The sequence below is a fragment of the Nerophis lumbriciformis genome, linkage group LG26 (assembly GCF_033978685.3).
Source record: "Nerophis lumbriciformis linkage group LG26, RoL_Nlum_v2.1, whole genome shotgun sequence".
NCBI classification, from domain to species: domain Eukaryota; kingdom Metazoa; phylum Chordata; class Actinopteri; order Syngnathiformes; family Syngnathidae; genus Nerophis; species Nerophis lumbriciformis.
The window spans coordinates 6,606,902-6,634,691 of NC_084573.2; the positions used below are offsets into that span (position 1 = coordinate 6,606,902).

Below are 27,790 nucleotides of genomic sequence, written 5' to 3' on the forward strand. Positions count from 1 at the left end.
CACTACCCAGCATGCAACTGGAGTGACGAGCATGCGCGGTAGCCCCGAAAAGTGTTGTTGCATGTCGTCACCCGGCAGCTAAGAATGAGGTTATGAGCACGCTGTGAAAGTAAACGTCAAGAACTCAGCCAACACGCCTCGTCTGCATTATTTATAATTAGACAGACAACACATATACAGTGTGATTTTGTTTTCTTTACAAGGAAAGAAAAACAAAAGTTAAAAAAGGAAGATATATGTTGTATATATATGTATGTGCTGCGGTTGCTTTAAGAACGTTGCGACAGCTGCCGTAAAGGAGGTGCGTTGCTAGCCTGGTTGCTATGTTTCCGGTTGGTCGTAAAAGTGTTGGTAATGTGTTTGTACCCTGCTCAAATCTCTCAGTAAAGTTATTCATTGGATTATACCTTTTGTTTTGAACTTTATTACACCTTGGAGCGCCTTTTCCGGTCCATTGTTTTTCCTGCTTTCCCTGTCTGCGCCTAATGATTGAGCTACGTGACGTCATTTCTTGTGATGTCACACAGAGCATTTCTGGTCGGGACAGGATTCGTTCCCAGGTATTCGAATAAAGAACCAACTCTTTTTCTTTACTATAGTGGTCTCGATAACGGGTACTGGTTCTCAAAAAGGGATTCGAGTCCGAGGACTCAGTTCTAACAACCGGGAAAACCGGTTTCGAGTATCATCCCTACCTGTATCTCAAATCAATGTCACCTGTTGAAATGAATTGGAATCTATTCAATCGGTGCTTGGTCCCCCACAAAATCAACCAATCAATGTTTATTTATATAGCCCTAAATCACAAGTGTCTCAAAGGGCTGCACAAGCCACAACGACATCCTCGGTTCAGATCCCACATCAGGGCAAGGAAAAACTCAACCCAGTGGGATGACAATGAGAAAACTTGGAGAGGACCGCAGATGTGGGCGAGCCCCCTAGGGCGACTGGTGCAATGGACATCGAGTGGATCTAGCATAATATTGTGAAAGTCCAGTCCATAGTGAATTTAACATAATATTGTGAGAGTCTAGTCCATAGTGGATCTCACATAAAATTGTGAGAGTCCAGTCCATAGTGGATCTAACATAATATTGTGAGAGTCCAGTCCATAGTGGATCTAACATAATAGTGAGAGTCCAGTCCATAGTGGATCTAACATAATAGTGAGAGTCCAGTCCATAGTGGATCTAACATAATAGTGAGAGTCCAGTCCATAGTGGATCTAACATAATAGTGAGAGTCAGTCCATGGTGGGGCCAGCAGGAAACCATCCCGAGCGGATCAGATATGTCCCCAACCGATGCACAGGCGAGCGGTCCACCCCGGGTCCCCACTCTGGACAGTCAGCACTTCATCCGTGGCTACCGGACCTGTGCCCCCCCCCCCTGCAGCTAGTCAATTGCACACCAATTAATATCCAAAAACAAATCATTTCCTGTTGACACATGATTACTGTTCCTCAAACAACATTAAAACAAACTAATATTTTTCATCAATCAATTGTTTAGTAGTTCTTTATTTTGAATCATAAACACAAGCAATTTTGGGGGACTTATTATACAAGATTAACTAGGCTGGACACTACATACACAATATACAAAAATGACTTATGACAAATATTTACATTAAAAATAAAATGTACACTCAACAAATATTCATTTGTACTGTTTTTAATTGTAAAATTCATGAAAAAAGGGTGTGGGTAATAAACTGAACCTTCAGCTTACACCTTTTCAAAGGCAATTGTTTACAAATATATGTACACAATACATCCATCCATTCTCTATTGCCTGTCCCTTTTGGGGTCGCGGCGGTGCTGGAGCCTATCCCAGCTACACTCGGAGTAGAAGGAAGGAAATGTTATATATAAACACACACCTACTTGATTGGAAGAAAAACCCATTAGTCATAATAGAAAATGTAAAAACATATCTATACATGGTATAACATGACTGTGTCACACATGTTATATGTGCTGATGTTGTTAGAAAGTCAAAGTTTTGACAGTTTATTCCAAATGCTGCATCTTTATTTGTTGTTGCTGTTCTCACCAGCACACTCGTGTTTCTTATACTGGTACTTATAAGAGAATCTTTCACCACACACACTGCAACTCTACACTTTCTCGACAGAGTGCGTTCTTGTGTGTCTTTTCAAATTGGGACTTTGCGTAAACCCTTTAAAGCAAATTGAACAGATATAAGGTTTTTCGCCAGTGTGTATTCTTGTGTGTGTTTTCAAATGCGCCTTTTGGGTGAATCGTTTGCTACAAACTAAACACATGAATGGTTTGTCTCCAGTGTGTATTCTCATGTGTACTTTGAAATCAGTCTTTTCTTTAAAACATCTACCACATCTTGAACATGAAAATGGTTTTTCGCCAGTGTGTATTTTCATGTGGGCTATCAAATAATCCACCCGAGCGAATATTTTACTACAAACTGAGCAGGTAATTGTTTTTTCACCGGTGTGTATTCTCATGTGTGCCTTCAGATTACTCTTGCGTATAAAACCTGTACCGCAGACTGAGCAGGTAAACGGTTTTTCTTCAGTGTGCGTTCTCATGTGTTCTTTCAGATAACGGTTATGAAAAGTTTTGTCGCAGAGAGAACATGTGAAGTGTGTTTTGTCAGTGTGACATGTCTTATCATCTTTAGAGTCTTCATCATCAGTGTCAGAAGAGTGTGACGTTGTGTCCTCACTATCTGATAGTGGAGCTAAGAGCTTGTCTGCTTGTGATCCTCCACAGTGGTCTCCATCAGCTTCTGTTGTCATGTGTTGAGTTGGGCTGCTGCTTGGAGGCTCCGCCTCTCTCTTCTCCTCACTCTCACCTTTGACCTCATCATCTTCACTCTTCACAGGGACACCAATCACTGGGAACTCCTCCAACCATTCAAGATGCTCTCCATCTTGACTGATGCTGTGTTCCTCCTGCTCCTCCTTCTTAATGTAAATACTATGTGGCTCTTTCTCCTCTATAAAGTGGGGGTAGTGTGACTCCTCCTCTTCTTCCTTTATATGTGGGGGATGTGGCTCCTTCATTTTCTGCTCAGGGAGATCTGCAAGACACACAAAAACAAACACAAGTCCAGATTTGCCCAGTCACATGAGATTGTCCTGCACCAGCATATATTCTGATCATTTCTCTGAAGATCTTATACATCACCACATAGACATTCAAGATGTCATAATCATACTGTACATCAGGGGTGTTTAAACTATGGCCCGGGGTTCAAATGCAGCCTGCAGGAGTCTTCAACGTCAAGAGGTGTTGTCAAATTAATCTTATATACACAAGTATTTGGCCACCTGCCTTGACTCACATAAGAACTTGATGTGTCATCCCATTCCTAACTAATAGGGTTCCTATATGATGTTGGTCCACATTTTGCAGCTATTACAGCTTCAACTCTTCTGGGAAGGCTGTCCACAAGGTTGTGTGTTTATAGGAATTTTCCACCATTCTTCCAAAAACGCATTGGTGAGGTCACACACTGATGTTGGTCGTGAAGGTCTCCCTACTAATTCATCCCAAAGGTGTTTTATCAGGTTCAGGTCAGGACTCTGTGCAGGCCAGTCAAGGTCATCCACACCAGACTCTGTCCCTCCCTGTCTTTATGGACCTTGCTTTGTGCACTGGTGCACAGTCATGTTGGAAGAGGAAGGGGCCCGCTCCAAACTGTTCCCACAAGGTTGGGAGCATGGAATTGTCCAAAATGTTTTGGTATCCTGGAGCATTCAAAGTTCCTTTCACTGGAACTAAGGGGCCAAGCCCAACTCCTGAAAAACAACCCCACACCAGAATTCCTCCTCCACCAAATTTCACACTCCGCACAATGCAGTCCAAAATGTACCGTTCTCCTGGCAACCTCTAAACCCAGACTTGTCCATCAGATTGCCAGATGGAAAAGCGTGATTCATCAGTCCAGAGAAGCTGTCTCCACTGCTCCTGAGTCCAGTGGCGACATGCTTTACACCACTGCATCCCACGCTTTGCATTGGACTTGGTGATGTATGGCTTAGATGCAGCTGCTCGGCCATGGAAACCCATTCCATGAAGCTCTCTGCGTACTGTACGTGGGCTAATTGGAAGGTCACATGAAGTTTGGAGCTCTGTAGCAACTGACTGTGCAGAAATTCGGCGACCTCTTTGCACTATGCGCTTCAGCATCCGCTGACCCCTCTCTGTCAAATTCAAATGATTACATTTAAGACATGAAGTCTATGAGCATGAACTGATGAAGCCTACTTGGATGAGAGGCCAAATGTCTTCTAAGACAAAGTGAACATTCCAGTTGTGATGGACTGAATGCCCTGAGAATAAAATGATATGTGCTTACTTGGACTGTGATGAAGCTGTGAGGACTCAGGTGGTTTGTCTTCATGCTCTTCAGTCTTCACAGAGACAACAGTCAGTGGAAACTTGGTGAGATCAGCCTCCTCCTGCCCTAGAAGACACTCTTCCTCCTGAGTGATCCACACTTCCTCCTCTTCCTCTTTAATGTGGGGGGGCTGCTGGACGTCTGTTGGGGAAATAAGTAAATAAAGATTAAGAGAGAAGATAAATAGTTTTTGACTGATAGTGTTAACACAAAGAGATTATTTGTGTTCTCATGTGTGTTGAAAGTGTGTGGCTCAAAAACCAATAAAAACACGGGAAAGTCTTCATTTTGAGTAAAAAACAGGTTTGGAAAATTTGAGGGGGTGCAATTTACACCAGTAGCGGACAGCATTGATTGAGGCATTCTCAAAGGCCTACTGAAACCCACTACTACCGACCACGCAGTCTGATAGTTTATATATCAATGATGAAATCTTAACATTGCAACACATGCCAATACGGCCGGGTTAGCTTACTAAAGTGCAATTTTAAATTTCGCGCGGAATATCCTGCTGAAAACGCCTCGGTATGATGACGTCAGCGCGTGACGTCACGGATTGTAGAGGACATTTTGGGACAGCATGGTGGCCAGCTATTAAGTTGTCTGTTTTCATGGCAAAATTCCACAGTATTCTGGACATCTGTGTTGGTGAATCTTTTGCAATTTGTTCAATGAACAATGGAGACAGCAAAGAAGAAAGCTGTAGGTGGGAAGCGGTGTATTGCGGGCGGCTGCAGCAACACAAACACAGCCGGTGTTTCATTGTTTACCTTCCCAGAAGATGACAGTCAAGCTTTACCATTGGCCTGTGGAGAACTGGGACAACAGAGACTCTTACCAGGAGGACTTTGAGTTGGATGCGCAGACGCGGTACCGTGAGTACGCATGCAGCTGTGGCTTCCAAACATTTGATCGCTTGCCCGTATATGCATGTCACGTACGTAACTTTGGGGACTTTGGGGAAATATATGTGCTGTATGAACTTTGGGGAGGTGAACGGTACTTTGGGCTGTGGGATTGAGTGTGTTGTGCAGGTGTTTGAGTTGTATTGGCGGGTTATATGGACGGGAGGGGGGAGGTGTTTGTTATGCGGGATTAATTTGTGGCATATTAAATACAAGCCTGGTTGTGTTGTGGCTAATAGAGTATATATATGTCTTGTGTTTATATACTGTTTTAGAATATCAGGTCCCACCCGCCTCTCACAGCATCTTCCCTATCTGAATCGCTCCCACTGCCCTCTAGTCCTTCACTCTCACTTTCCTCATCCATGAATCTTTCATGCTCGCTCAAATTAATGGGGAAATCGTCGCTTTCTCGGTGCGAATCGCTCTCGCTGCTGGTGGCCATGATTGTAAACAATGTGCAGATGTGAGGAGCTCCACAACCTGTGACATCACGCTACTTGTCTGCTACTTCCGGTACAGGCAAGGCTTTTTTATCAGCGACTAAAAGTTGCGAACTTTATCGTCGATGTTCTCTACTAAATCCGTTCAGCAAAAATATGGCAATATCGCGAAATGATCAAGTATGACACATAGAATGGACCTGCTATCCCTGTATAACTAAGAAAATCGCATTTCAGTAGGCCTTTAACTTCACACTAACTGGCGTAAAGTGTGTAAGCATGTTTTTTCTGGGTACACGTCAGTCTATTACACCTAAACCTTATCTCTAACCTTATCCTTGTAAGGCATTGTCCTAACATAAAGTAAATATCATGGAAATGAAACACATTTCTCGTAGCAAATGTTTTTGTCATCAAGTAAAATAATTTTCTTTATTGTCATTTTGTTGGCTGAACTCCTCCCAAAACATGTTTTACTATGTGGTGTTTTTATGGAGTATCTCCATCCATAGGCGCCGATCTACATTTCTGCCAGTGGGTGTGTGTGTATTAAAAAAAAAAAAAGCCGTTCAGCGAAGTTAATATCCCATATGCTTTGTGGCTTTATTATTTTGTAAAAACAGACCAAACTCGCCACAAAATTAACTAAAACAAGATTGATTTTTCAAAAATTATTTTAAAGATTGAAAGTTGTATCAGATGATACATCTAATGGGATAGCGTGGCGCAGTTGGGAGAGTGTCCGTGCCAGCAACCTGAGGGTTCCTGGTTCAATCCCCACCTTTTACCAACTGTGTCGCGTCCGTTGTGTCCTTGAGCAAGACACTTCACCCTTGCTCCTGATGAGTCGTGGTTCTTGCCTTGCATGGCAGCTCCCGCCATCAGCGTGTGAATGTGTGAATGTGGAAATAATGTCAAAGCGCTTTTGGTACCTTGAAGGTAGAAAAACGCTATAAAAGTATAACCCATTTACCATCAATCCCACGTGGGTGCTTGGCATTGTCGGCGCCTATGTCTCCATCAACAATTCCTCTTTAGAGCCCAGCTCTCACATTCACTTGGAGACCATCTACGACACGCTGAAGGAAAGTCAGTCACCTTTATGTTCTTTTAATAAATCAAGTGTTGACTACTTTGTCTATTGAAAAGTGATTGACATTAAATGTTTACTTTCACTTCGCCATAACCACAACACCAGGGGGAGCTCCACTAACCACGTTAAACCCAGATTCCGATCTAACAAAGGTCTTAACTCATTCTCCTTCTATGCCACATCAATATGGAATGCACTCCCAACAGGTGTAAAAGAAAGTGCATCTCTATCCTCCTTCAAAACCGCACTAAAAGAACACCTCCAGGCAACTTCAACCCTAGACTAACACCCTCCCCCCACTACATCCCACCTCCCCGCATTGTAAATAATCAAATGTAAATAATCAAATGTATATAGTTGTTCTTATGCTTTCTGATCTCACTATGCTCACTGCTCGCTGTACATATCCTACCAAGTCAGACCTACACTGTTACAATGTCCATTTCTCAGATGATGCCATTGTTGATGACTGAAGTGCTGATATCAACTAAACCTAACCCCCCCCCCCCTCCACATCCCACCCCCCGGATTGTAAATAATGTAAATAATTCAATGTATATACTCTGATGATTAACTTGTGTGATGACTGTATTATGCTGATAGTATATATTTGTACCATGAATTGATTAACGTGGACCCCGACTTAAACAAGTTGAAAAACTTATTGGGGTGTTACCATTTAGTGGTCAATTGTACGGAATATGTACTGTACTGTGCAATCTACTAATAAAAGTTTCAATCAATCAAAAAACTTATTGATGCATGTAGGTCAGAATCAGGAAGTGAAAGGCACAAAACTATGAATTATATTGATTAGAATGTAAAATATATTTGGTGACTGTGTGAGCTTTGTGTAAACATGTTGATACACATTGCATACTTGCCAACCCTCCCGAATTTTCCGGGAGACTCCCGAATTTCAGTGCCTCTCCCGAAAATCTCCCGGGACAACCATTCTCCCGAAAAACTCCCGATTTCCAGCCGGACAACTATATTGGCGGCGTGCCTTAAAGGCACTGCCTTTAGCGTCGTCTCTCACCTGAAAAGGAGACTATTATATATGTCTCCGTTATCCATAGGTTTATCTATAACTGTTGCGTTTCGACCAGATGTTCCTCCCAGGGAATTTAAGTTGCTGGTCAATCCCAAGTTCTTTTGATGACACATAAGCTGAGTAAGAAGGACCACCAGAGACAGAATAGGTATTTTGTAATGTATTTCCAAAGCCTTGGAAATAGAATGAGACCAGTCCAGCATAGAACATTCAATAGCGCAGCTAAGATCCTAAAGTAGGCAGGCACGGAGCTATTTCTCAGCGTGTGTTTATTTCAGCTGGCACGTTAATACACTGACACACAACATCATGCATTGCTTCAAAACTATGGCAAGTAGTAATGTCAAAAATTTCCAGCCGGACAAACAATATTGCCTTTAGCGTCTTCTCTCACCTGAGAAGGAGACTATTATATATGTCGCCGTTATCCATAGGTTTATCTATAACCCATAAAGTAGGCAGGCACGGAGCTATTTCTCAGCGTGTATTTATTCCAGCCGGCACGAAAATACTGTAGCGGCTGGCTACGGGGTGTTAGCCAATGACTGTGGCTGGGGGGCGGGACTTCCGGGAGAGATAGGGAAGTGATGTTAATAGGAAGTGGGCGTTCGAGTTTTGCCGGGAAAAGGGATAGACACACATTGGAGCTGTTGTGTGGTTGAATTACATCTTGTGCAATAAAGACAAGACAAACAAAGAAGTCGTATGAGCCTACAGTCCTGGGATTATTACAATACTCAAATGGCAGAACAAAAGCTACTCAAATAGTGAAAGGTAAGAGTTTTTTGTTTAGTAAGCAGCAAATACAGTACAGTTAGTAGAACAACTGTGTATTTATTACTGTTTACTGTACTATATATATATATATATATATATATATATATATATATATATATATATATATATATATATATATATATATATATATATATTAGAGATGTCCTAATAAATAAATGTGTAATGTGTAAAATAAATGTGTTAAAATGTAATATCGGAAATTATCGGTATCGTTTTTTTTATTATCGGTATCTTTTTTAAAATTTTTTATTAAATCAACATAAAAAACACAAGATACACTTACAATTAGTGCACCAACCCAAAAAACCTCCCTCTCCATTCACACTCATTCACACAAAAGGGTTGTTTCTTTCTGTTATTAATATTGTGGGTCCTACATTATATATCAATATATATCAATACAGTCTGCAAGGGATACAGTCCGTAAGCACACATGATTGTGCGTGCTGCTGGTCCACTAATAGTACTAACCTTTAACAGTGAATTTTACTCATTTTCATTAACTACTAGTTTCTATGTAACGGTTTTTATATTGTTTTACTTTCTTTTTTAATTCAAGAAAATGTTTTTAATTTATTTATCTTATTTTGTTTTATTAATTTTTAAAAAAAGGACCTTATCTTCACCATACCTGGTTGTCCAAATTAGGCCATCATATTTGTACATGTCGTATTTGCTGATGTTGCTCTATTGTTGTTGTTGTGTTTGCTGTTGTTGTTTTTGTCTCTCTGTCTAATCCCCCTCTGGTCCCCACAATTTCCCCCTCTGTCTTTTTTTCTTCTTCTTTCTATCCCCTCCTGCTCCGGCCCGGCTGCACCAAATAATAATATAAATACATTTAATAAAGTCAAATACAAATAAGGCAACAAGAGAAGTATCCTACACTTCTCTTTTGTAAAGTAAATCTGAACAGCCGATATGGGCATCCACATCAACTATATGATTTGCCTGAGAAGCTGGACAAAATAAATAAATACAAAAATAAAATAAAAAATTGGCATATTAATGTGTTCCACGACTGTATATATAGCGGTATCGGTTGATATCGGTATCGGTAATTAAGAGTTGGACAATATCGGAATATTGGATATCGGCAAAAAGCCATTATCGGACATCCCTAGTATAAACCGTTTGCTTGCCTGACAGAATTGCTATTGTGACATCCAGTGGACACATTTAGAACAGCAGTTTTTTTTCGTTCCAAAAAAAATAATTCAAAGCAGCTCTTTTGTATACTTGGCAAACTCATCACGCGGGCCGGTTAAAACCTGTTCGTTTGACAGCCCCGCATTACACATTCAGACGTCATACGGCATGTTTTAAAGTACCTTATCTTCACCATACCTGGTTGTCCAAATTAGGCATAATAATGTGTTAATTCCACGACTGTATATACCGGTTGATATCGGTATCGGTTGATATCGGTATCGGTAATTAAAGAGTTGGACAATATCGGCAAAAGCCATTATCCCTAATATATATATATATATATATATATATATATATATATATATATATATATATAAGAAATACTTTAATTTCAGTGAATTATAGCTATAAATATACTCCTCCCCTTAACCCAGCGCAAGTATGTCACATTGTGACAATTTGAGAGGAACATCAATCCATCCATCCATCCATCCATTTCCTACCGCTTGTCCCTCTCTCAAAAATATTGCGTGTCTGAAACAGTCTTGTTTATTGTATAAACAATATAAAAAACAAAGCAGTGCATCATCCTAACATGACAGTTCATCTTCCTATAGACAATATATTTAAGAATAGTGTTAATAAATAAATATGACGTTAGTAAAGATGTGAGAGTAAGAAGTAAACAAACCTGTTCTGTGTAACACAACTTGATGTTTCTTGAAAACAGCGTCCAGTAGTTGATGTTGTCGCTCCTTCTCCTCTTTTGTTGGACAAAGTTCCTCCTCGTACTCTGCTATCGTTCTTTCGCACATTTTCTCAGCTTTACACTCACACTTGATCTCTTCTTAGCGATGTGTTTTCATCACTTCCGCCTCTCTTTGTTAGCAGCTAACACGCTAAGTTAGCACAAGAAGCAGCAAAGCGCGCTTCGACTAATGTTTTCGGACCCAAACAAAGATCAACAACGTTTACTATATGGAACAAAATACATACGTGTGAACGTACGCACTGATTAAGAACACATTGTATCATAAACACAATAACGTCTTCTCCGTAAAACGCCATCTTGCTTTGTCGTCGTCCCGCCGCGCTCCAACTTCCCGTTGCCGTCTCGCGCAGCGTTGTCAAATCTCGCGAGAGAAACAGCAAGACCCCTCAAATATGAATACATGCCGCCTCGTTTCCCCGTTCTGTCCTACGGCCCACACTACATTCTACAGTCCAGTAGGTGGCGGTATAAACCTTTCAAGTCGTAGCTGCAAACCGACAGTAGGACATACTTGCCAACCTTGAGACCTCCGATTTCGGGAGGAGGGGGGTGGGGGCGTGGTCAAGGTGGGGCGGAGCGTGGTTGGGGGCGTGGTTAAGAGGGGAGGAGTATATTGACAGCTAGAATTCACCAAGTCAAGTATTTCATACATATACAGTATATATATATATATATATATATATATATATATATATATATATATATATATAGATAGATAGATATCTACATCCTGAAAATATGCAAACAAACTGTGTTTAGATAATTGATACTTCAAACTTGCATAAATAAATATTAAGGAATATAACATAATTTGGCTTCTGAGAGTTTCAAAATGTAATGAATAAAATGCTAAAGTTGTTGATAAACAAGCAATTATTTTAATAATTAAATATGGTCATTTTAAATGAATTATTATGATAATTTAAAATCAATTATTTCAAATATGTTTATTTTAATGTATAATTCCATGGCTGGATGTAATAAGGAGTCAGGAAAAAATACAAATAAAAATACAATTAATTTTGATGTTTTTAGCAAAATATAGTAAACATGTATTTAGTTGTTTTTTTTGTAAATTAATAAAAATATTTATTTTTAGGTAAGATAAACATAATAATACAATTTATCTCTCGTCTGGATGATTTAGTTCTTGTCACCCTGTTGTCCTCCTGTCATGAAAAAAGGCTGTCCTCACTCAGGTCCCATGGAGCTGGAGGGGACGTGGCTTCCAGCTCCGGTTGAAAATCGGGAGATTTTCGGGAGAATATTTGTCCCGGGAGGTTTTCGGGAGAGGCGCTGAATTTCGGGAGTCTCCCGGAAAATTCGGGAGGGTTGGCAAGTATGCAGTAGGACGAAGAATAACTTGACCTGGTTGCTTGTGTAACCTATTTTTATGTAACCTATTTGTATGGACTTGCCTCTTTGTGATGTTAAGTTGAGCTCTTATTTTGAAGGCGCCAAGAGCGGTGGTGACACGTTGTGTGGTGGAGCGGAGTTTTGAAAATAAAGTGGCTCTCGTGTAAAACCGGAGCCTCCGTGTTTGTTATTTTGTAGTTTTATACAGTATAAGCGACATATATAAACCCTCAGTTACATTGGTGGCAGCGGTGGGATTCGAACCCGCGCCATCGAAATGACCGGAGCCTCAATCCTCTTTTCTCTCGCGAGATCTGCGTGTGAAGAAAACAAGATGAGGAAAAAGCAAAATGGCGTTTGATGGAGAAGACGTTATTGTGGTTATGATAATATTGTGTTCTTAACCAACACGTACATATCCAAACATATGCTGTTTGTTAGAGTAAACATTGTTAATATTTGTTTGTGTCGGATACATTAGCTTGAGCGCACTCAATCAGTCAATGACGCTTCCCGTGCTAGCTTAGCGTGCTAGTTAGCTTAGCATGTTAGCTGCTAACAAAGAGAGGCGGAAGTGATGAAAACACATCGCTAAGCAGAGATCAAGTGTGAGTGTAAAGTGTTGTGATTGTGTGAAAATGTGCGAAAGAACGATAGCAGAGTACGAGGAGGAACTTTGTCCAACAAAAGAGGAGAAGGAGCGACAACATCAGAAACATCAAGTTGTGTTACACAGAACAGGTTTGTTTACTTCTTACTCTCACATCTTTACTAACGTCATATGTATTTATTAACACTATTCTTAAATGTATTGTCTATAGGAAGATTAATTGTCATATGAGGTCTACTGTGACAGTCTGCTGGCGGTAATGCTGCCTTATGTTTGTGTGGTTTCGATTTGACGTTCATTTTTCCCATGATCTCAAACACACCGTCTGTGCCTGAAAGCGGCTCGGCAGAGAATGAGGAAGTGTTGTTGTGTGTCTGTGGAAGCACGGAGACACAAGTGTTTGCACAGAAGATAGCACTTTGTGGTATTGGAAATAGTGTGTGTGACTTCTTCTGGAGTTAAGTTAAAAGTTAAAGTACCAATGACAGTCACACACACATTAGGTTTGGCGAAATTTGTCCTCTGCATTTGACCCATCCCCTTGTTCACCCCGTGGGAGGTGAGGGGAGCAGTGAGCAGCAGCAGTGGCAGCGCCTGTGAATTGTTTTTGGTGATTTAAGCCCCAATTCCAACCCTTGATGCTGAGTGCCAAGCAGGGAGGTAATGGGTCCCATTTGTATAGTCTTTGGTATGACTCGGCCGGGGTTTGGACTCACAACCTACCGATCTCAGGGCGGACACTCTAACCACTAGCCCACTGATACATTATATTACTAGAATTTGTTTTCATGTAAAAAAAACAACTTATTTTCAAGGTGTGGCATTAATGATTTATTTTAAAGAACATAAAGGTGACTGACCTTCCTTCAGCGTGTCCTAGATGGTCTCCAAGTGAAAGTGGGAGCTGTGCTCTAAATGGATATACTCCATAAAAACACCACATATGGTGGTGTTAGGAAATAGTTATTTTTGGCCCAGCCACCAAAATCACTCAAAAGAGGAGAAACATACTGGATTTTATAACAAAAACATGTTAGGAATGAAAGATGTCCGATAATGGCTTTTTTGCCATTATCAGGTAGGGAGTAGGAGGGGTGTACATTGTAACGTCCCGGAATTAGGTAGTGCTGCAAGGGGTTCTGGGTATTTGTCCTGTTGTGTTTATGTTGTGTTACGGTGCGGATGTTCTCCCGAAATGTGTTTGTCATTCTTGTTTGGTGTGGGTTCACAGTGTGGCGCATATATCTAACAGTGTTAACGTTGTTTATACGGCCACCCTCAGTGTGACCTGTATGGCTGTTGACCAAGTATGCTTTGCATTCACTTGTGTGTGAAAAGCCGTAGATATTCTGTGATTGGGCCGGCACGCAAAGGAAGTGCCTTTCAGGTTTATTGGCGCTCTGTACTTCTCCCTACGTCCGTGTACCACTCTGTACAGCGGCGTTTTAAAAAGTCATAAAATTTACTTTTTGAAACCGATACCGATCATTTTGAAACCGATACCGAAAATTTCCGATATTACATTTTAAAGCATTTATCGGCCGATAATATTGGCAGTCCGATATTATCGGACATCCCTATTGCTAATGGTTTATGGCAAGGACAAAATTAACTATTTCCCATGTTTTTATTGGATGTTTAGTTACACACTTTTAACACAACACACGTGAGAACACCAATAATCCCATTGTGTTTACAGTGTCAGTAAAAAAACCCTACTTTTATTGTCGCTTAATCCTATTTACTTATTTACCCAACAGACCAGCAGTCCCCCCACATTAAAGAGGAAGAGGAGGAAGTGTGGATCACTCAGGAGGAAGAGTGTCTTCTAGGGCAGGAGGAGGCTGATCTCACCAAGTTTCCACTGACTGTTGTCTCTGTGAAGACTGAAGACCATGAAGACAAACCACCTGAGTCCTCACAGCTTCATCACAGTCCAAGTAAGCACATATCATCTAATACAATGTTTGTGACACATGTTCATCCAGGGACCACAGTTATGACTAAAGGTGGCGATATACTTGCTCTTTATCTCCACATTCACCTAACTTAAGTTCTATATTTGCCAATGTAGAGCGCGACAATTCAGAACTTACAATACAGAGTAAACATACTAATAAATAAACAACAAACTTGTAGAAGAATTAAACAATTAGTTATATAATTACTGAGCCAACTCAGACACCTGATGACTGGGGGACAAAAACACTCTGCAGCGTCCGCCCTCTGTTTTAACCATTCTTTGTTGACGTGCACAAATCATTGTTTTTCAAACAGATACTGATAACTTCTTGCTCCTCAAGATCGAAACCGATAACTTATTTATATCTATTAATTTTAAATGTAGATTTAAGTGTAGTGTGTGAACAGCTGGAAGTAAGAAAGAGTCCAAACAAAAGTGGATATGACAAAGTGTACCTGTAGATTTGTCCTAACCAAATATGACATCACTACTAAGGTAGAGCGGACATCACATCCATAAATTGGTAATGAATCTTATTTCCATCTATCAGTGTGTGCAGGAGTGGAGCCATCACCTCATATTTTGCGAGTAACATACATTTGTTGGCTGACTAGGTCCTGTGTCTTTAAGGTCTTCTGCATATCTTATGTCGCAGCTGTCAAGTGTATCAATGGTTCATGTCTTGTTTTATCTCTGATCTGCTCGCATTGGCGTCTTGCTGCTGGGTTAAGCAATCCAGTTTGTCCGGTCGCTGTGTTTATTTTAACTTAAAGATATGTTGTATTGCTTACATTCACGTATGTACAGTATGGTTATGACAGCTTGAATGTCAGCGTGGTGACTGATGAGACCCTCAGGGACATCATCAGAACGTATACTGGTGCAGGACAGTATCTCATGTGAACTGAGCAAAGCTCGACTTTTCTAAAGCATGTGTTTGTCTTCTTGTGTCCTGCAGATGTCTGTGAAGAACATATTCTCCCTGAGCAGCAGGAGTGGACCTCCAGGATGGAGCAGGGGGAGCCGCAGCCCCCCGACATTAAAGAGGATGAGGACCCAGAGCCACCTCAAATCAAAGATGAAGAGGAGGAGTCACAGAACCCCCGCATTAAAGAAGAAGAAGAGGAACACAGTGATTATCTTGAAGGACTGGAGGAGGTTGATGTCACCAAGATGCCATTGACTGGTGTTCTTGTGAAGAGTGAAGATGATGAGGTCAAAGGTGAAAGTGAGGAGAAGAGAGAGGCGGAGCCTCCAAGCAGCAGCTCAACAGAAGCTGATGGAGACCACTGTGGAGGATCACAAGCAGACAAGCTCTTAGCTCCACTATCAGATAGTGAGGACACAACGTCACACTCTCCTGACACTGATGATGAAGACTCTAAAGATGATAAGACATGTCACGCTGACAACACACACTTGACGTGTTGTCACTGCGACAAAACTTTTAAGTACCCTAGTAAACTGAAGAGACACGTGAGAACACACACTGGAGAAAAACCTTTTACCTGCTCAGTTTGTGGTAAGGGTTTTGCACGAAAAAATGAGTTGAAAGAACACAACATGCAAATACACACAGGAGAAAAACCTTTTTCCTGCTCAGTATGTGGTAAAGGTTTTGTACGAAGACAGTGTTTGCAAGTACACGTTAGAACACACACTGCAGAAAAACCTTTTTCTTGTGAAATCTGTGGTAAAAGTTATATACAAAATCAGTCTTTGAAATTACACTTGAACACACACACCGGAGAAAAAACCTATTCATGCTCAAGCTGCAACAAAAGCTTTTATTACCGGTCAGCATTCATAAGACACACTAAAACACACACTGGAGAAAAACCTTTTACTTGTTCAATCTGTGGTAAAGGTTATACACAAAATCAGTGTTTGAAAGTACACATGAGAACACACACTGGAGAAAACCATTTTTCTTGTTCAATCTGTGGTAAAGATTTTGTACAACAAAACAGTTTAAAAGTACACATGAGAACACACACTGGAGAAAACCTTATCACGTGTTCAATCTGTGGTAAAGGTTTTGTACATAAAAACAATTTAAAAGTCCACATGAAAATACACACTGGTGAAACACCTTTTTCCTGCGCAGAATGTGGTAAATGTTTTGTAAAATGTAGCTATTTGAAAATACACATGAGCATACACACACGGGAAAAACTCAATACCTGTTCTATCTGCGGTAAAGGTTTTGTACAAAATACGAATTTGAAAGTACACATGAGAACGCACGCAGAAGAAAAAGCTTTTCCCTGTTCAGTATGTGGGAAACGTTTAGCACGGAAACATTTGTTGAAAGAACACATGCAAATACACACTGGAGAAAAAACATTTTCTTGCTCACAATGTGATAAAGTTTTTGCACGAAAATATGGGTTAAAAGTACACATGAGAACACACACTGGAGAGAAAATGTTGAGTTGCAGTGTGTGTGGTGAAAGATTCTCTTATAAGTACCAGTGTAAGAAACACAAGTGTGCTGGTGAGAACAACAGCAGCAGATGAAGATGCAGGATTTAAAATAAACTGTCTAAACTATGTTAACTTTGACTTTCTAACCTCAGCACAAATATCATGTGTGACATCATTTTTGTGTGTAACACAATCTTGTTAATACATTTCTAACATTTATAGATTGGATATTTTAGAATACCGTATTTTCCGCACTATAAGGCGCACCTAAAAACCACAATTTTTCTCAAAAGCTGACAGTGCGCCTAATAACCCGGTGCGCTTTATTACGATTCATTTTCATAAAGTTTCGGTCTCGCAACTTCGGTAAACAGCCGCCATCTTTTTTCCCGGTAGAACAGGAAGCGCTTCTTCTTCTACGCAAGCAACCGCCAAGGAAAGCACCCGCCCCCATAGAACAGGAAGCGCTTCACCCGCCCCCATAGAAAAGGAAGCGCTTCACCCGCCCCCGGAAGAAGAAGAAAAAACGCGCGGATATCACCGTACGTTTCATTTCCTGTTTACATCTGTAAAGACCACAAAATGGCTCCTACTAAACGATCCGGGTCATAAAAAGACGCAATCTCTCCATCCGCACACGGATTACTACCGTATTTCACAGCAACTGAACCGCACTGTGGAACGGGAGCACGTACGGTGAATATTCGCTCCACAGGGAATGAGAAGTCATCCTTCACTGTGGTTCTAGCTTGCCATGCTAACTTCCACTCATGGTGATATTCAAAAGGAAGACCTTGCCAAAAGAGACCTTTCCAGCCGGCGTCATCATAAAAGCTAACTCGAAGGGATGGATGGATGAAGAAAAGATGAGCGAGTGGTTAAGGGAAGTTTACGCGAAGCGGCCGGGTGGCTTTTTTCACGCTGCTCCGTCCATGTTGATATATGACTCTATGCGCGCCCACATCACAGATGGTGTCAAAAAACAAGTGAAGCACACAAATACAACACTCGCCGTCATTCCGGGTGGATTAACCAAAGAACTCCAACCGCTGGATATTGGTGTCAACAGGGCATTCAAATCACGACTGCGAACTGCGTGGGAAAAATGGATGACCGAAGGCGAACACACCTTCACTAAGACGGGCAGACAACGCCGGACAACATACGCCAACATCTGCCAGTGGATTGTAAATGCCTGGGCAGATATTTCTGTCACAACTGTGGTCCGAGCTTTCCGGAAGGCAGGATTCACAGAACTGCTGCACAACAACAGCGACACTGAATCCGATGATTTCGAAGAGACGGAGCCCGCCATTTTGGAAGCCACGCTAGCGCAACTTTTCAATTCGGACACCGAAGACGAAGAATTCGAAGGATTTACCGGTACGAATGAAGAATAACTTCAGAAAGTGAGCGCTATGTTTATTTTGTGTGTTGTGTGTTGTGACATTAACGTTCGAGCAACATTACCGGTATGTTGCTATTGCTCTACACCATTTTGAATTTTACTATGTTTGTGATTGCACATTTGTACATTTTGGGACAGAGTTGTTAGAACGCTGGTTTTCAATATATTATTAAAGTTTGACTGAACTATCTGACTGTTTTTTTGACATTCACTTTAGCGCAGCGTTTTTTTGACATTCACTTTAGCGCAGCGTAGGCGCGGCTTTTAGTCCGGGGCGGCTTATTGGTGGACAAAATTATGAAATATGTAATTCATAGAAGGTGCGGCTAATAATCCGGTGCGCCTTATAGTGCGGAAAATACGGTACTGTCTTTTCAGTCAAGTGTATGAATTAATATACTACATTGTTTACTTTTATTTAAAGGGGAACATTATCACCAGACCTATGTAAGCGTCAATATATACCTTGATGTTGCAGAAAAAAGACCATATATTTTTTTAACCGATTTCCGAATTGGGTGAATTTTGGCGAATTAAACGCCTTTCTAATATTCGCTCTCGGAGCGATGACGTCACAACGTGACGTCACATCGGGAAGCAATCCGCCATTTTCTCAAACACCGAGTCAAATCAGCTCTGTTATTTTCCGTTTTTTCGACTGTTTTCCGTACCTTGGAGACATCATGCCTCGTCGGTGTGTTGTCGGAGGGTGTAACAACACGAACAGGGACGGATTCAAGTTGCACCAGTGGCCCAAAGATGCGAAAGTGGCAAGAAATTGGACGTTTGTTCCGCACACTTTACCGACGAAAGCTATGCTACGACAGAGATGGCAAGAATGTGTGGATATCCTGCGACACTCAAAGCAGATGCATTTCCAACGATAAAGTCAAAGAAATCTGCCGCCAGACCCTCATTGAATCTGCCGGAGTGTGTGAGCAATTCAGGGACAAAGTACCTCGGTAGCACGGCAAGCAATGGCGGCAGTTTGTTCCCGCAGACGAGCGAGCTAAACCCCCTGGATGTCTTGGCTCACACCGTCCCTTAAACTGGACAGATCAGCTTTCAGGAAAAGAGCGCGGATGAGGGTATGTCTACAGAATATATTAATTGATGAAAATTGGGCTGTCTGCACTCTCAAAGTGCATGTTGTTGCCAAATGTATTTCATATGCTGTAAACCTAGTTCATAGTTGTTAGTTTCCTTTAATGCCAAACAAACACATACCAATCGTTGGTTAGAAGGCGATCGCCGAATTCGTCCTCGTTTTCTCCCGTGTCGCTGGCTGTCGTGTCGTTTTTGTCGGTTTCGCTTGCATACGGTTCAAACCGATATGGCTCAATAGCTTCAGTTTCTTCTTCAATTTCGTTTTCGCTACCTGCCTCCACACTACAACCATCCGTTTCAATACATTCGTAATCTGTTGAATCGCTTAAGCCGCTGAAATCCGAGTCTGAATCCGAGCTAATGTCGCTATAGCTTGCTGTTCTTTCCGCCATGTTTGTTTGTGTTGGCTTCACTATGTGACGTCACAGGAAAATGGACTGGTGTTTATAACGATGGTTAAAATCAGGCACTTTGAAGCTTTTTTTAGGGATATTGCGTGATGGGTAAAATTTTGAAAAAAACTTCGAAAAATATAATAAGCCACTTGGAACTGGTTTTTAATGGTTTTAACCATTCTGAAATTGTGATAATGTTCCCCTTTAATAATGAACGGATTGATTTGAAAAGGTTAAAGTAAGCACTACAAAACATGTTACATACAATAAAACATCCATTTTGAATATTGCTATTCGTCATTCAACTTTATACGTAAAGGAGCCATACGTAAACATGTGGCCAGAAATGGTACTGCAATCACGGTCAAAATACTGTAGCCCCCTCTCCCTGACTGAGGTTGCCAGATACGCAGCCGAATCTAGCTCGATCGACTGGGCTATAGCAAGGAACTTCAAACTTCCACTGCCTCTTAGCTGAATAGACAAGCGTTTTGTCAATAACACATCTCTACCCAACACAGTTTACACAGAAATTAGGCTATTTTCAGGAAGAAGTATACCATGGCTGCGTACAATATCACACCAAATGGCAATCAAATTGTTATTGTCAGTACTATCCGAAAACAAAGACTAAAACGAACTACAACCAACGCTAGCAATGTGTTAGAATAATTATGTATATATTATCACACAACTTTTTTTCTTAAGGGCCGTTGCTATAATGATTGTCAATTGTGCGGAAGTGGTATTTTTCTTTGTCTGTGCAAAGCTGGCAAGCCAAAAGATTGCAAGCCAGTCTGGTATCAGTCTTTGTGTCCAGGAACGGCCTGCTGACTGCCAAGGCCGAACACCGCCGTGACGCAGACAGAGCAGAGACAAGGCGATATCACCAGCGTCAACACATTTACAGTTTTGTATAACCATATGTTATATTGGTGAAAATAGGTAGAGCATGCTTAGCAGCCTAATGTACGCCCAAAAACTAAAGAGGAGACATTTTACCAAGGTATGCCTATAGACTATTTTTTCAAATGTTTCAGATTGCCATATAACTTGGTGCATGTAGTCCACAATTTGGCTTTCTCCATACATTTCACATTGCCATGAGGACAGCCGTGCTAATGTTGGAACCTATTTCCTCAGTGTATCAGCATATTGATAAGGAAATAGGCACTGACACTACCCATAGCCACATAGGGTTTATTTGTCGAAAACATATTTTGCCCTGTCTGTTCAATTACACATCGACATGCAGGCTAACGGGCATATTTCCCCCCGTTTGCCTATATGTCGATGTGTCATTGACCGGGCTAGCATGCTAAGCATTTGTTCCACGGACATACTAGCTTTGTTAGACAAGGTCATAGACTGTATTGGACAATATAGTTTACATACGAAATGTCCCTTTCCATTTATTACAAGTAATAAGAAAATGTAAATGCCTGACTTGCCTATCAAGGAGGAAATTAGCATGTTTGGCGTCAGGTGAAAAAATCTTCTCCGCCTTCAATCATTAGCTGGACTCTCGACGCAATTGACAAAGTCTTTTCGACAAGGAAAAGAGGTTCAGAGGAGCCTGGCTGCCCTGATGGAACCATTACTGCGGAGTACGTGAGAGACTCCTGGGATAAATGGAGAATTATGTGCCTCTCAGTCCTTTCCATCGAGGACGTGGAAGACATCTACCTATTTGGAACCGTGATCGCGGGGCACCTGCTGATTGGGCTGGGCATTGCTCTGGTGTATCGTCAAATTCGGAAGACGATGGCATTGCTCCGGTGTATCGTCAAATTCGGAAGACGATGGCAGCCACTCAGGGAGCCCAAAGGCTTTTCGTCGCAATGGAAGGGTTGGGTCGGGCTGTGGGAACACAGACTGCGGCGATTTCTGATCTAAATCGCAAGATGGATCGCATCTTGGAGAAGTTTGCTGAGAAAGAGAATTTAATTGAATTTTAGAGAAAACCAGCATGGACAATAGGGCGGGCAAGTCATTGTTTTCTGTCTGCTCGAAGAAAAACAACATCCTAATCTACGATTTAACTCCCTCGAATGGCCTTGACGCTGTGTTATCAGGAACAGGCTGCTCTGAAAAACTCCCCCGAGGACTCCTCAACGATGGACGCTTCTGACCTCCCTTTTTCTCAACAAGCACCCGGTGTCGAACTTTGAGATCGGCCCCAGTCCACAAAAACACTTCAACATCCCACCCAAGTTGATTGGGCATACACGCACGCACCCGCCCCTTCCCCAACCACCACCTTCACCACCGCTTGTTTGCTCCAACTCCCCCTCCCTCTGTTGCGAGTTTGTTGTGACTAAATGTAACGTGTTTATGTTTGCATTGCAAATGAGTTTTTTTCCCTTGGACTCAGTCTGGACCCCCTCTTGCAAATCCAGCCTTTGACTGATATTTTTTTACTCTCCCCCCTTTCCCAATATCACTTTTTCTCACCTTTTTTTAAGGAGCGCCGTAAAAATTGGTGTTCCGTCGGCGGTCTTGTCTTGTCTCCCTGTAACGTATGTCTGCTCCTAGTGGGACTGTGCCGAAAATATACTTTTCAGTTTTTATGTGTCTTGTGCATGTTAAGAATTGACAATAAATCATCTTGAATCTTGAATCTTGAATCGTCTCCATCTTTCAAAGGCATCCCCGATACAAATTCTCGTTTTGTCCCTGTCTTCGTCATGAATAAGTTGAGAATCGTTAGATTTACTAAGGTCTGACATGTGAAGTGAATTAATTAATTCATAATGTGTTCTGCATATGGTGAATGGTTATATTCATCTTGGAGAAAGCAAACCACCAGTTTAAATACTATCAATACTACAATCCTGGGCCAGAGACTCTGCTTCCCAGTTGAGATTGTGTCCACCAACCTGCGGCCAGATCTTGTTCTGTGGTCAGCTTCGCTCAGGCTCGTGTACATCATAGAGCTCACGGTGCCCTGGGAGAGTGCAATGGAGGAGGCCTACGAGCGCAAGAAGTTGAGGTACACTGAGCTTGCAGCCGATGCGCAACAACAAGGCTGGAAAGCGAGGGTACGCCCAGTGGAAGTAGGCTGCAGAGGGTTCGTGGCCACCTCAACATCCAGGCTCCTCAGGGAAATGGGAGTGCGAGGGAAGGCCCACCGGCAGGCAGTGAAAGACCTCTCAAAAGCCGCTGAAAAGGGGAGTCAGTGACTGTGGGTCAAGCGAAGGGACTCCACCTGGGCTTTCAAGTGAGTGATGGCATCTAGGGAGTGATCCTGGGACGCTGGGACCCACTGCTGAACCCTCTGGAGGTGTCGTGGGCCTATCAACGAAACACTGAGGAAGGGGGGCGCCCACTTGATAACCCAGAGGATGCCTTCACTCACTTGACCATCCCACAAAGTCGCATAGGTGTCTCAAGTATGCATTAGGGGATTGTAGCATCTAGTCCTACACAACAGATCCGTTATTTCAGTTTGGGCACATAATAACATAGGGCCCTTTAGTTTTGACATTTGTGTGTGAATTGGATTAGTTCTCGCGGTATGCAAAGGTGATGGCCCTATCTGTGAGAAGAGACTACATGTTTAGCTTAATGCCAACATCTAAGTTACGACCAACATCTGTTGTTTTTCCAGACACCTACACACAAACATCACCTTTATGGTCAGGATGTGCTCTCCTGACTTAGCACATACACACACAGACAGGAGGTAGGAATATAAAACCTGATGGTTTGGCCTCTCCAAGTTAGGAGTGCCTCATTTTTTGACTTGACCTCCTCCAGGTACTGCGGTTTTATGTAATGACACTCGCTTGTAATAAATCAACTTTTTGTTCAGTACAGCGTCTCCAACGTCTTTTTTGATCCAGCCGCACTACCGTGTTGCCCTTCTGCCCGGGAGAAGGTGACAAGACCAGAAATACACATCAGATGTTTAGTAACTTTGCCATTGGCAGTACCTAGACAAAGAGGGCGGTGTGTAACTGGCAACCTGGATGTGTATCTTGGGTGGATTACAAAGAGAGAATCCATGCTATGCCGTTTCAGCTGAAATAGCTCAGTTGGTAGAGCATTAGACTGAAGATCTAAAGGTCCCTGGTTCAATCCCGGGTTTCAGCATCATGCTGTGGGCTATTGACATAGTGTCATTACTGAGGAGGCATCTGTGGCATGAACAGCATCAAAAAGTTGTCCCTGGCCTGCTAATCTTGCTAGCGCAGTCTTCAAATCAGTTCTCATATACCTTTTCGTCATGTTTAACCTGGATAGCCATTACGTTGTTTGATGGTGTATTGTCCTTTTGCCAATGTTTTTTCTTAAAATGACTAAGAAATCGTGCTTTTTCAAACACACGTAAATGTGTTGCCTTGGGGTGTTGTATTTGACTGTATCACTTGAAACTAACAGTAGAAAAGCTTAGCTCAGTGTGACGTGAGGGTGCATTAAACACATCTACAGAAAAGATTAACCATACATTTTTCCTACGATTATACCGTCTAACAATTGGAAGTCAAGGTAATGCGTTTGAAACCTTGATATAATCTGTTTAACACTTTCCCACTTGAGCTAAAGTGGCCGTAAGGAACATTTTTGGTTTCAGTTTTTCAAATGAAAAACCGAATAAACGACTGCTGTTGATGTAGAATTTTGTCAAGGAAAAAAAGGAAACCTTTTGAAGAAGAACCATACTGGTGCCCTTGAATTTTAATAAATCAGTTTAGTTGTTCAGTGACAAGCTATGAACTATCAAGGCTCAAGCCCACCAATTGCTGGAACCCCAGCCTCACTGTTGACAGTAAAGTAGTTTCCTTCCCAATTTTTTCAAAAAAGCTGTTTTTCAAATGGAAAGCTGGACTCAGTATGACTTTAAGGTCCACTGAACACTATTACAGGAAAAAAAAGCCACACATTTTCGACAAATTTACTATGAGATTGGAGCCAACATTTGAAATTGTATTAAAGTATTCTGCTGATCCGTCTAACGTTCTGCAAACTGAGCTGTTTTAAGTGTTGGACAAGTTTTCAGGTTCAGTTTTTCCAATGTCCAGCAGGATACTGGACTGCTATTGACGTTGTCTTTTGGGTTGCAGAAAATTTGCTTTTGCTGGAAGATAATGAGATTTACCACCTGAACAGGGACTTGAACCCTGGACCCTCAGATTAAAAGTCTGATGCTCTACCGACTGAGCTATCCAGGCTCTTCTGACAGTATGTTTGCCCATGGTTGAAGACAATAACCGTACTGGCACCCTCATCTGGAAGTTAATAAATTAGGATGTTCAGCGAATAGCTGGGAACTGTCAAAGCTCAAGCCTGCAAATTGCTTGAACTAGAGCGACTGACGGTTAAGCCAGTTTTAAATCATCATAGACAGAGAGGCTGCAGACAAAGAAAGAAGTCCCTGTCCCAAATTTGCCAGCTCTAAGATGGATTTACCCTTGGGACAAAAGTTGTATGACCAGATGAGACAAATATTGAGCTACTTTGCTTCACTACCAATCAACAGCGAAAAGACTGAACTTTGTACACAACCGGGTGTTCCAACAAGACAATATCAAAGACATAAAAACTGGTTTTGAAGGGTTTCAGGAAATTGAGTTTCTGGAATGTCTGTTCCAGAGATTTACTTTAACCCTACTAAACTTTTGTGAACAATGCTTAGAAGCTGAATCTGTGCCAAGAACGCAACACACTAATATCAAACCTACCAGTATTGCCAAGAAGAGGGGTTAAATATGCAACCAGAATGTTGCCATAAGCATTTTGTTTCATTTGTACCGGTATGTGTTTTTATACAATGGTGAGAGTTTCCGAATTATTCAGTTGTAGAACATAAGACTTTCATTTGAGAGTTGCTGGGATGCGAGTCCCTGTTCTGCTGACCAAAAATATGTTCTGACAATCCCCTGCGAAGTATTCCTTTTTGCATTCAGAAGTCAACAAGTAATTCCTTGGGTATATTTCAAAGAGTAGATCCAAATTAAAGGATTCCAGTTGAAATAGCTCAGTTGGGAGAGCGTTAGACTGAAGATCTAAAGGTCCCTGGTTCAATCCCGGGTTTCAGCATCATGCTGTTGGCTTTTGATATCGGGTTATCACTGAGGAGGATTTTATGCCATATACAGCATCTAAAAGATGTCCCTGACCTGCTAATCTTGCTGGTGCAGTCTTAAAATCAGTTGTCATAAACCGTTTTGTCATGCTTAACCTGGATAGCCATTACGTTGTTTGATGGTGTATTGTCCTTTTGCCAATGTTTTTTCTTAAAATGACTAAGAAATCGTGCTTTTTCAAACACACGTAAAGGTGTTGTCTTGGGGTGTTGTATTAGACTGTATCACTTGAAACCAACAGTAATAAAGCTGTGCTCAGTGTAATGTGAGGGTGCATCTAACACATCTACACAAAAGATTAACCATACATTTTTCCTACGATTACACTGTCTAACAATTGGAAGTCCAGGTTATGTATTTGAAACCTTGATATAATCTGTTTAACACTTTCCCACTTGAGCTAAAATGGTCGTAGGGAACATTTTTGGTTTCAGTTTTTCAAATGAAAAATAGAATGAACGACTGCTGTTGATGTAGAATTTTGTCAAGGAAAAAAGGAAACCTTTTGAAGAAGAACCATACTGGTGCCCTTGGATTTTAATGAATCAGTTTAGTTGTTCAGTGACAAGCTATGAACTATCAAGGCTCAAGCCCACCAATTGCTGGAACCCCAGCCTCACTGTTGACAGTAAAGTAGTTTCCTTCCCAATTTTTTCAAAAAAGCTGTTTTTCAAATGGAAAGCTGGACTCAGTATGACTTTAAGGTCCACTGAACACTATTACAGGGGGGGGAAAAGCCACACATTTTCGACAAATTTACTATGAGATTGGAGCCAATATTTGAAATGGTATTAAAGTATTCTGCTGATCCGTCTAACGTTCTGCAAACTGAGCTGTTTTAAGTGTTGGACAAGTTTTCAGGTTCAGTTTTTCCAATGTCCAGCAGGATACAGGATTGCTATTGACGTTGTCTTTTGTGTAGCAGAAAATTAGCTTCTGCTTGAAGATGATGAGATTTACTGCCTGAACAGGGACTTGAACCCTGGACCCTCAGATTAAAAGTCTGATGCTCTACCGACTGAGCTATCCAGGCTCTTTTATCATTATGTTTGCCCATGGTTGGAGACACTAACATTACTGGCACCCTCATCTAGAAGTAAATTAGTTAAGATGTTCAGCAAATAGCTGGGAACTGTCAAAGATCAAGCTTACCAAGTGGTTGAACTCGAACTATTGACGGTTAAGCCAGTTTTAAACAATCATAGACAGAGAGGCTGCAGACCAAGAAAGAATGCTACCCACACTTTCAAACCAAATACCCTTGGGACAAAATGTTTTATGGCCAGATGAGACAAAGATTGAACTACTTGGCTTCACCTCCAGTCAACAGCAAAACGGCTGATACTTTGGCACAATTGGATGTTACAACAAGATGATATCAGACACATATCAAAATTGATACTGAAGTGTTTCAGGCAAATTAAAACATTTTCTGAAATGGCCTTCCCAAATCTCTCAAAAAAGCAGTTTTTCAAATGTAAAGCCAGGCACAGTATGACTTAAAGGTCCAATGAACACTCTTACAGAAAAAAAAAAAAGCCACACATTTTCGACAAATTCAATGTGACATTGGAGCCAATATTTGAAATTGTATAAAAGTGTTCTGCGGATCCGTCTAATATTCTGCAAACTGAGCTGTTTTAAGTGTTCAGGTTCAGTTTTTCCAATGTCCTACAGGATACAGGACTGTTGTTGATGTTGTCTTTTGGGTAGCAGAAAATTTGCTTTTGCTTTTCCTGCTCTCCCGACTGAGCTATCTAGGCTCATTTTACAGGAGGTTTGTCCATGTTTGGAGACAATAACATTACTGGCACCCTCATCTCGAAGTCAATTAGT

The 27,790-nt window shown here is 41.4% G+C and overlaps 3 protein-coding genes and 4 non-coding genes across 8 annotated transcripts in view; 3 read left to right on the forward strand and 4 right to left on the reverse strand.

Moving 5' to 3' along the window:
- Nucleotides 1-27,790, reverse strand: part of LOC133624003 (uncharacterized) — a 174,681-nt gene that overhangs the window by 15,112 nt on the left and 131,779 nt on the right. The gene's annotated exons all lie outside the window — the stretch shown is intronic.
- LOC140676633 (uncharacterized) lies at nt 1,555-10,991 on the reverse strand. The gene is made up of 3 exons (XM_061987533.2): nt 10,519-10,991; nt 4,344-4,526; nt 1,555-3,062 (listed from the first exon to the last, which is right to left on the reverse strand). The coding sequence occupies exons 1-3, from the start codon at nt 10,640-10,642 to the stop codon at nt 2,119-2,121; spliced, it is 1,251 nt and encodes a 416-aa protein (XP_061843517.2). The 5' UTR covers nt 10,643-10,991; the 3' UTR covers nt 1,555-2,118.
- On the forward strand, nt 12,266-17,199 carry LOC140676612 (uncharacterized). Its single transcript, XM_061987511.2, has 3 exons — nt 12,266-12,696; nt 14,326-14,505; nt 15,487-17,199. Exons 1-3 carry the CDS (start codon nt 12,594-12,596, stop codon nt 17,046-17,048), a joined length of 1,845 nt encoding a protein of 614 aa, XP_061843495.2. The 5' UTR covers nt 12,266-12,593; the 3' UTR covers nt 17,049-17,199.
- Nucleotides 23,888-23,960, forward strand: trnaf-gaa (transfer RNA phenylalanine (anticodon GAA)). Its single transcript has one exon. It is a non-coding gene; the product is annotated as a tRNA-Phe (tRNA).
- On the reverse strand, nt 24,967-25,039 carry trnak-uuu (transfer RNA lysine (anticodon UUU)). Its single transcript has one exon. It is a non-coding gene; the product is annotated as a tRNA-Lys (tRNA).
- trnaf-gaa (transfer RNA phenylalanine (anticodon GAA)) lies at nt 25,835-25,907 on the forward strand. Its single transcript has one exon. It is a non-coding gene; the product is annotated as a tRNA-Phe (tRNA).
- Nucleotides 26,915-26,987, reverse strand: trnak-uuu (transfer RNA lysine (anticodon UUU)). The gene has a single exon. It is a non-coding gene; the product is annotated as a tRNA-Lys (tRNA).

Bases quoted from the DNA above. Each gene is read 5' to 3' on its own strand.
- LOC140676633 (XM_061987533.2), bottom strand. From the start codon at position 10,642: ATGTGCGAAAGAACGATAGCAGAGTACGAGGAGGAACTTTGTCCAACA. The intron at 4,527-10,518 runs GTTTGTTTACTT...TTTCCCCAACAG, and splicing joins AGTTGTGTTACACAGAACAG to ACGTCCAGCAGCCCCCCCAC. The intron at 3,063-4,343 runs GTAAGCACATAT...TGTGTCTTGCAG, and splicing joins ACAGCTTCATCACAGTCCAA to ATCTCCCTGAGCAGAAAATG.
- LOC140676612 (XM_061987511.2), top strand. From the start codon at position 12,594: ATGTGCGAAAGAACGATAGCAGAGTACGAGGAGGAACTTTGTCCAACA. The intron at 12,697-14,325 runs GTTTGTTTACTT...TTTACCCAACAG, and splicing joins AGTTGTGTTACACAGAACAG to ACCAGCAGTCCCCCCACATT. The intron at 14,506-15,486 runs GTAAGCACATAT...TGTGTCCTGCAG, and splicing joins ACAGCTTCATCACAGTCCAA to ATGTCTGTGAAGAACATATT.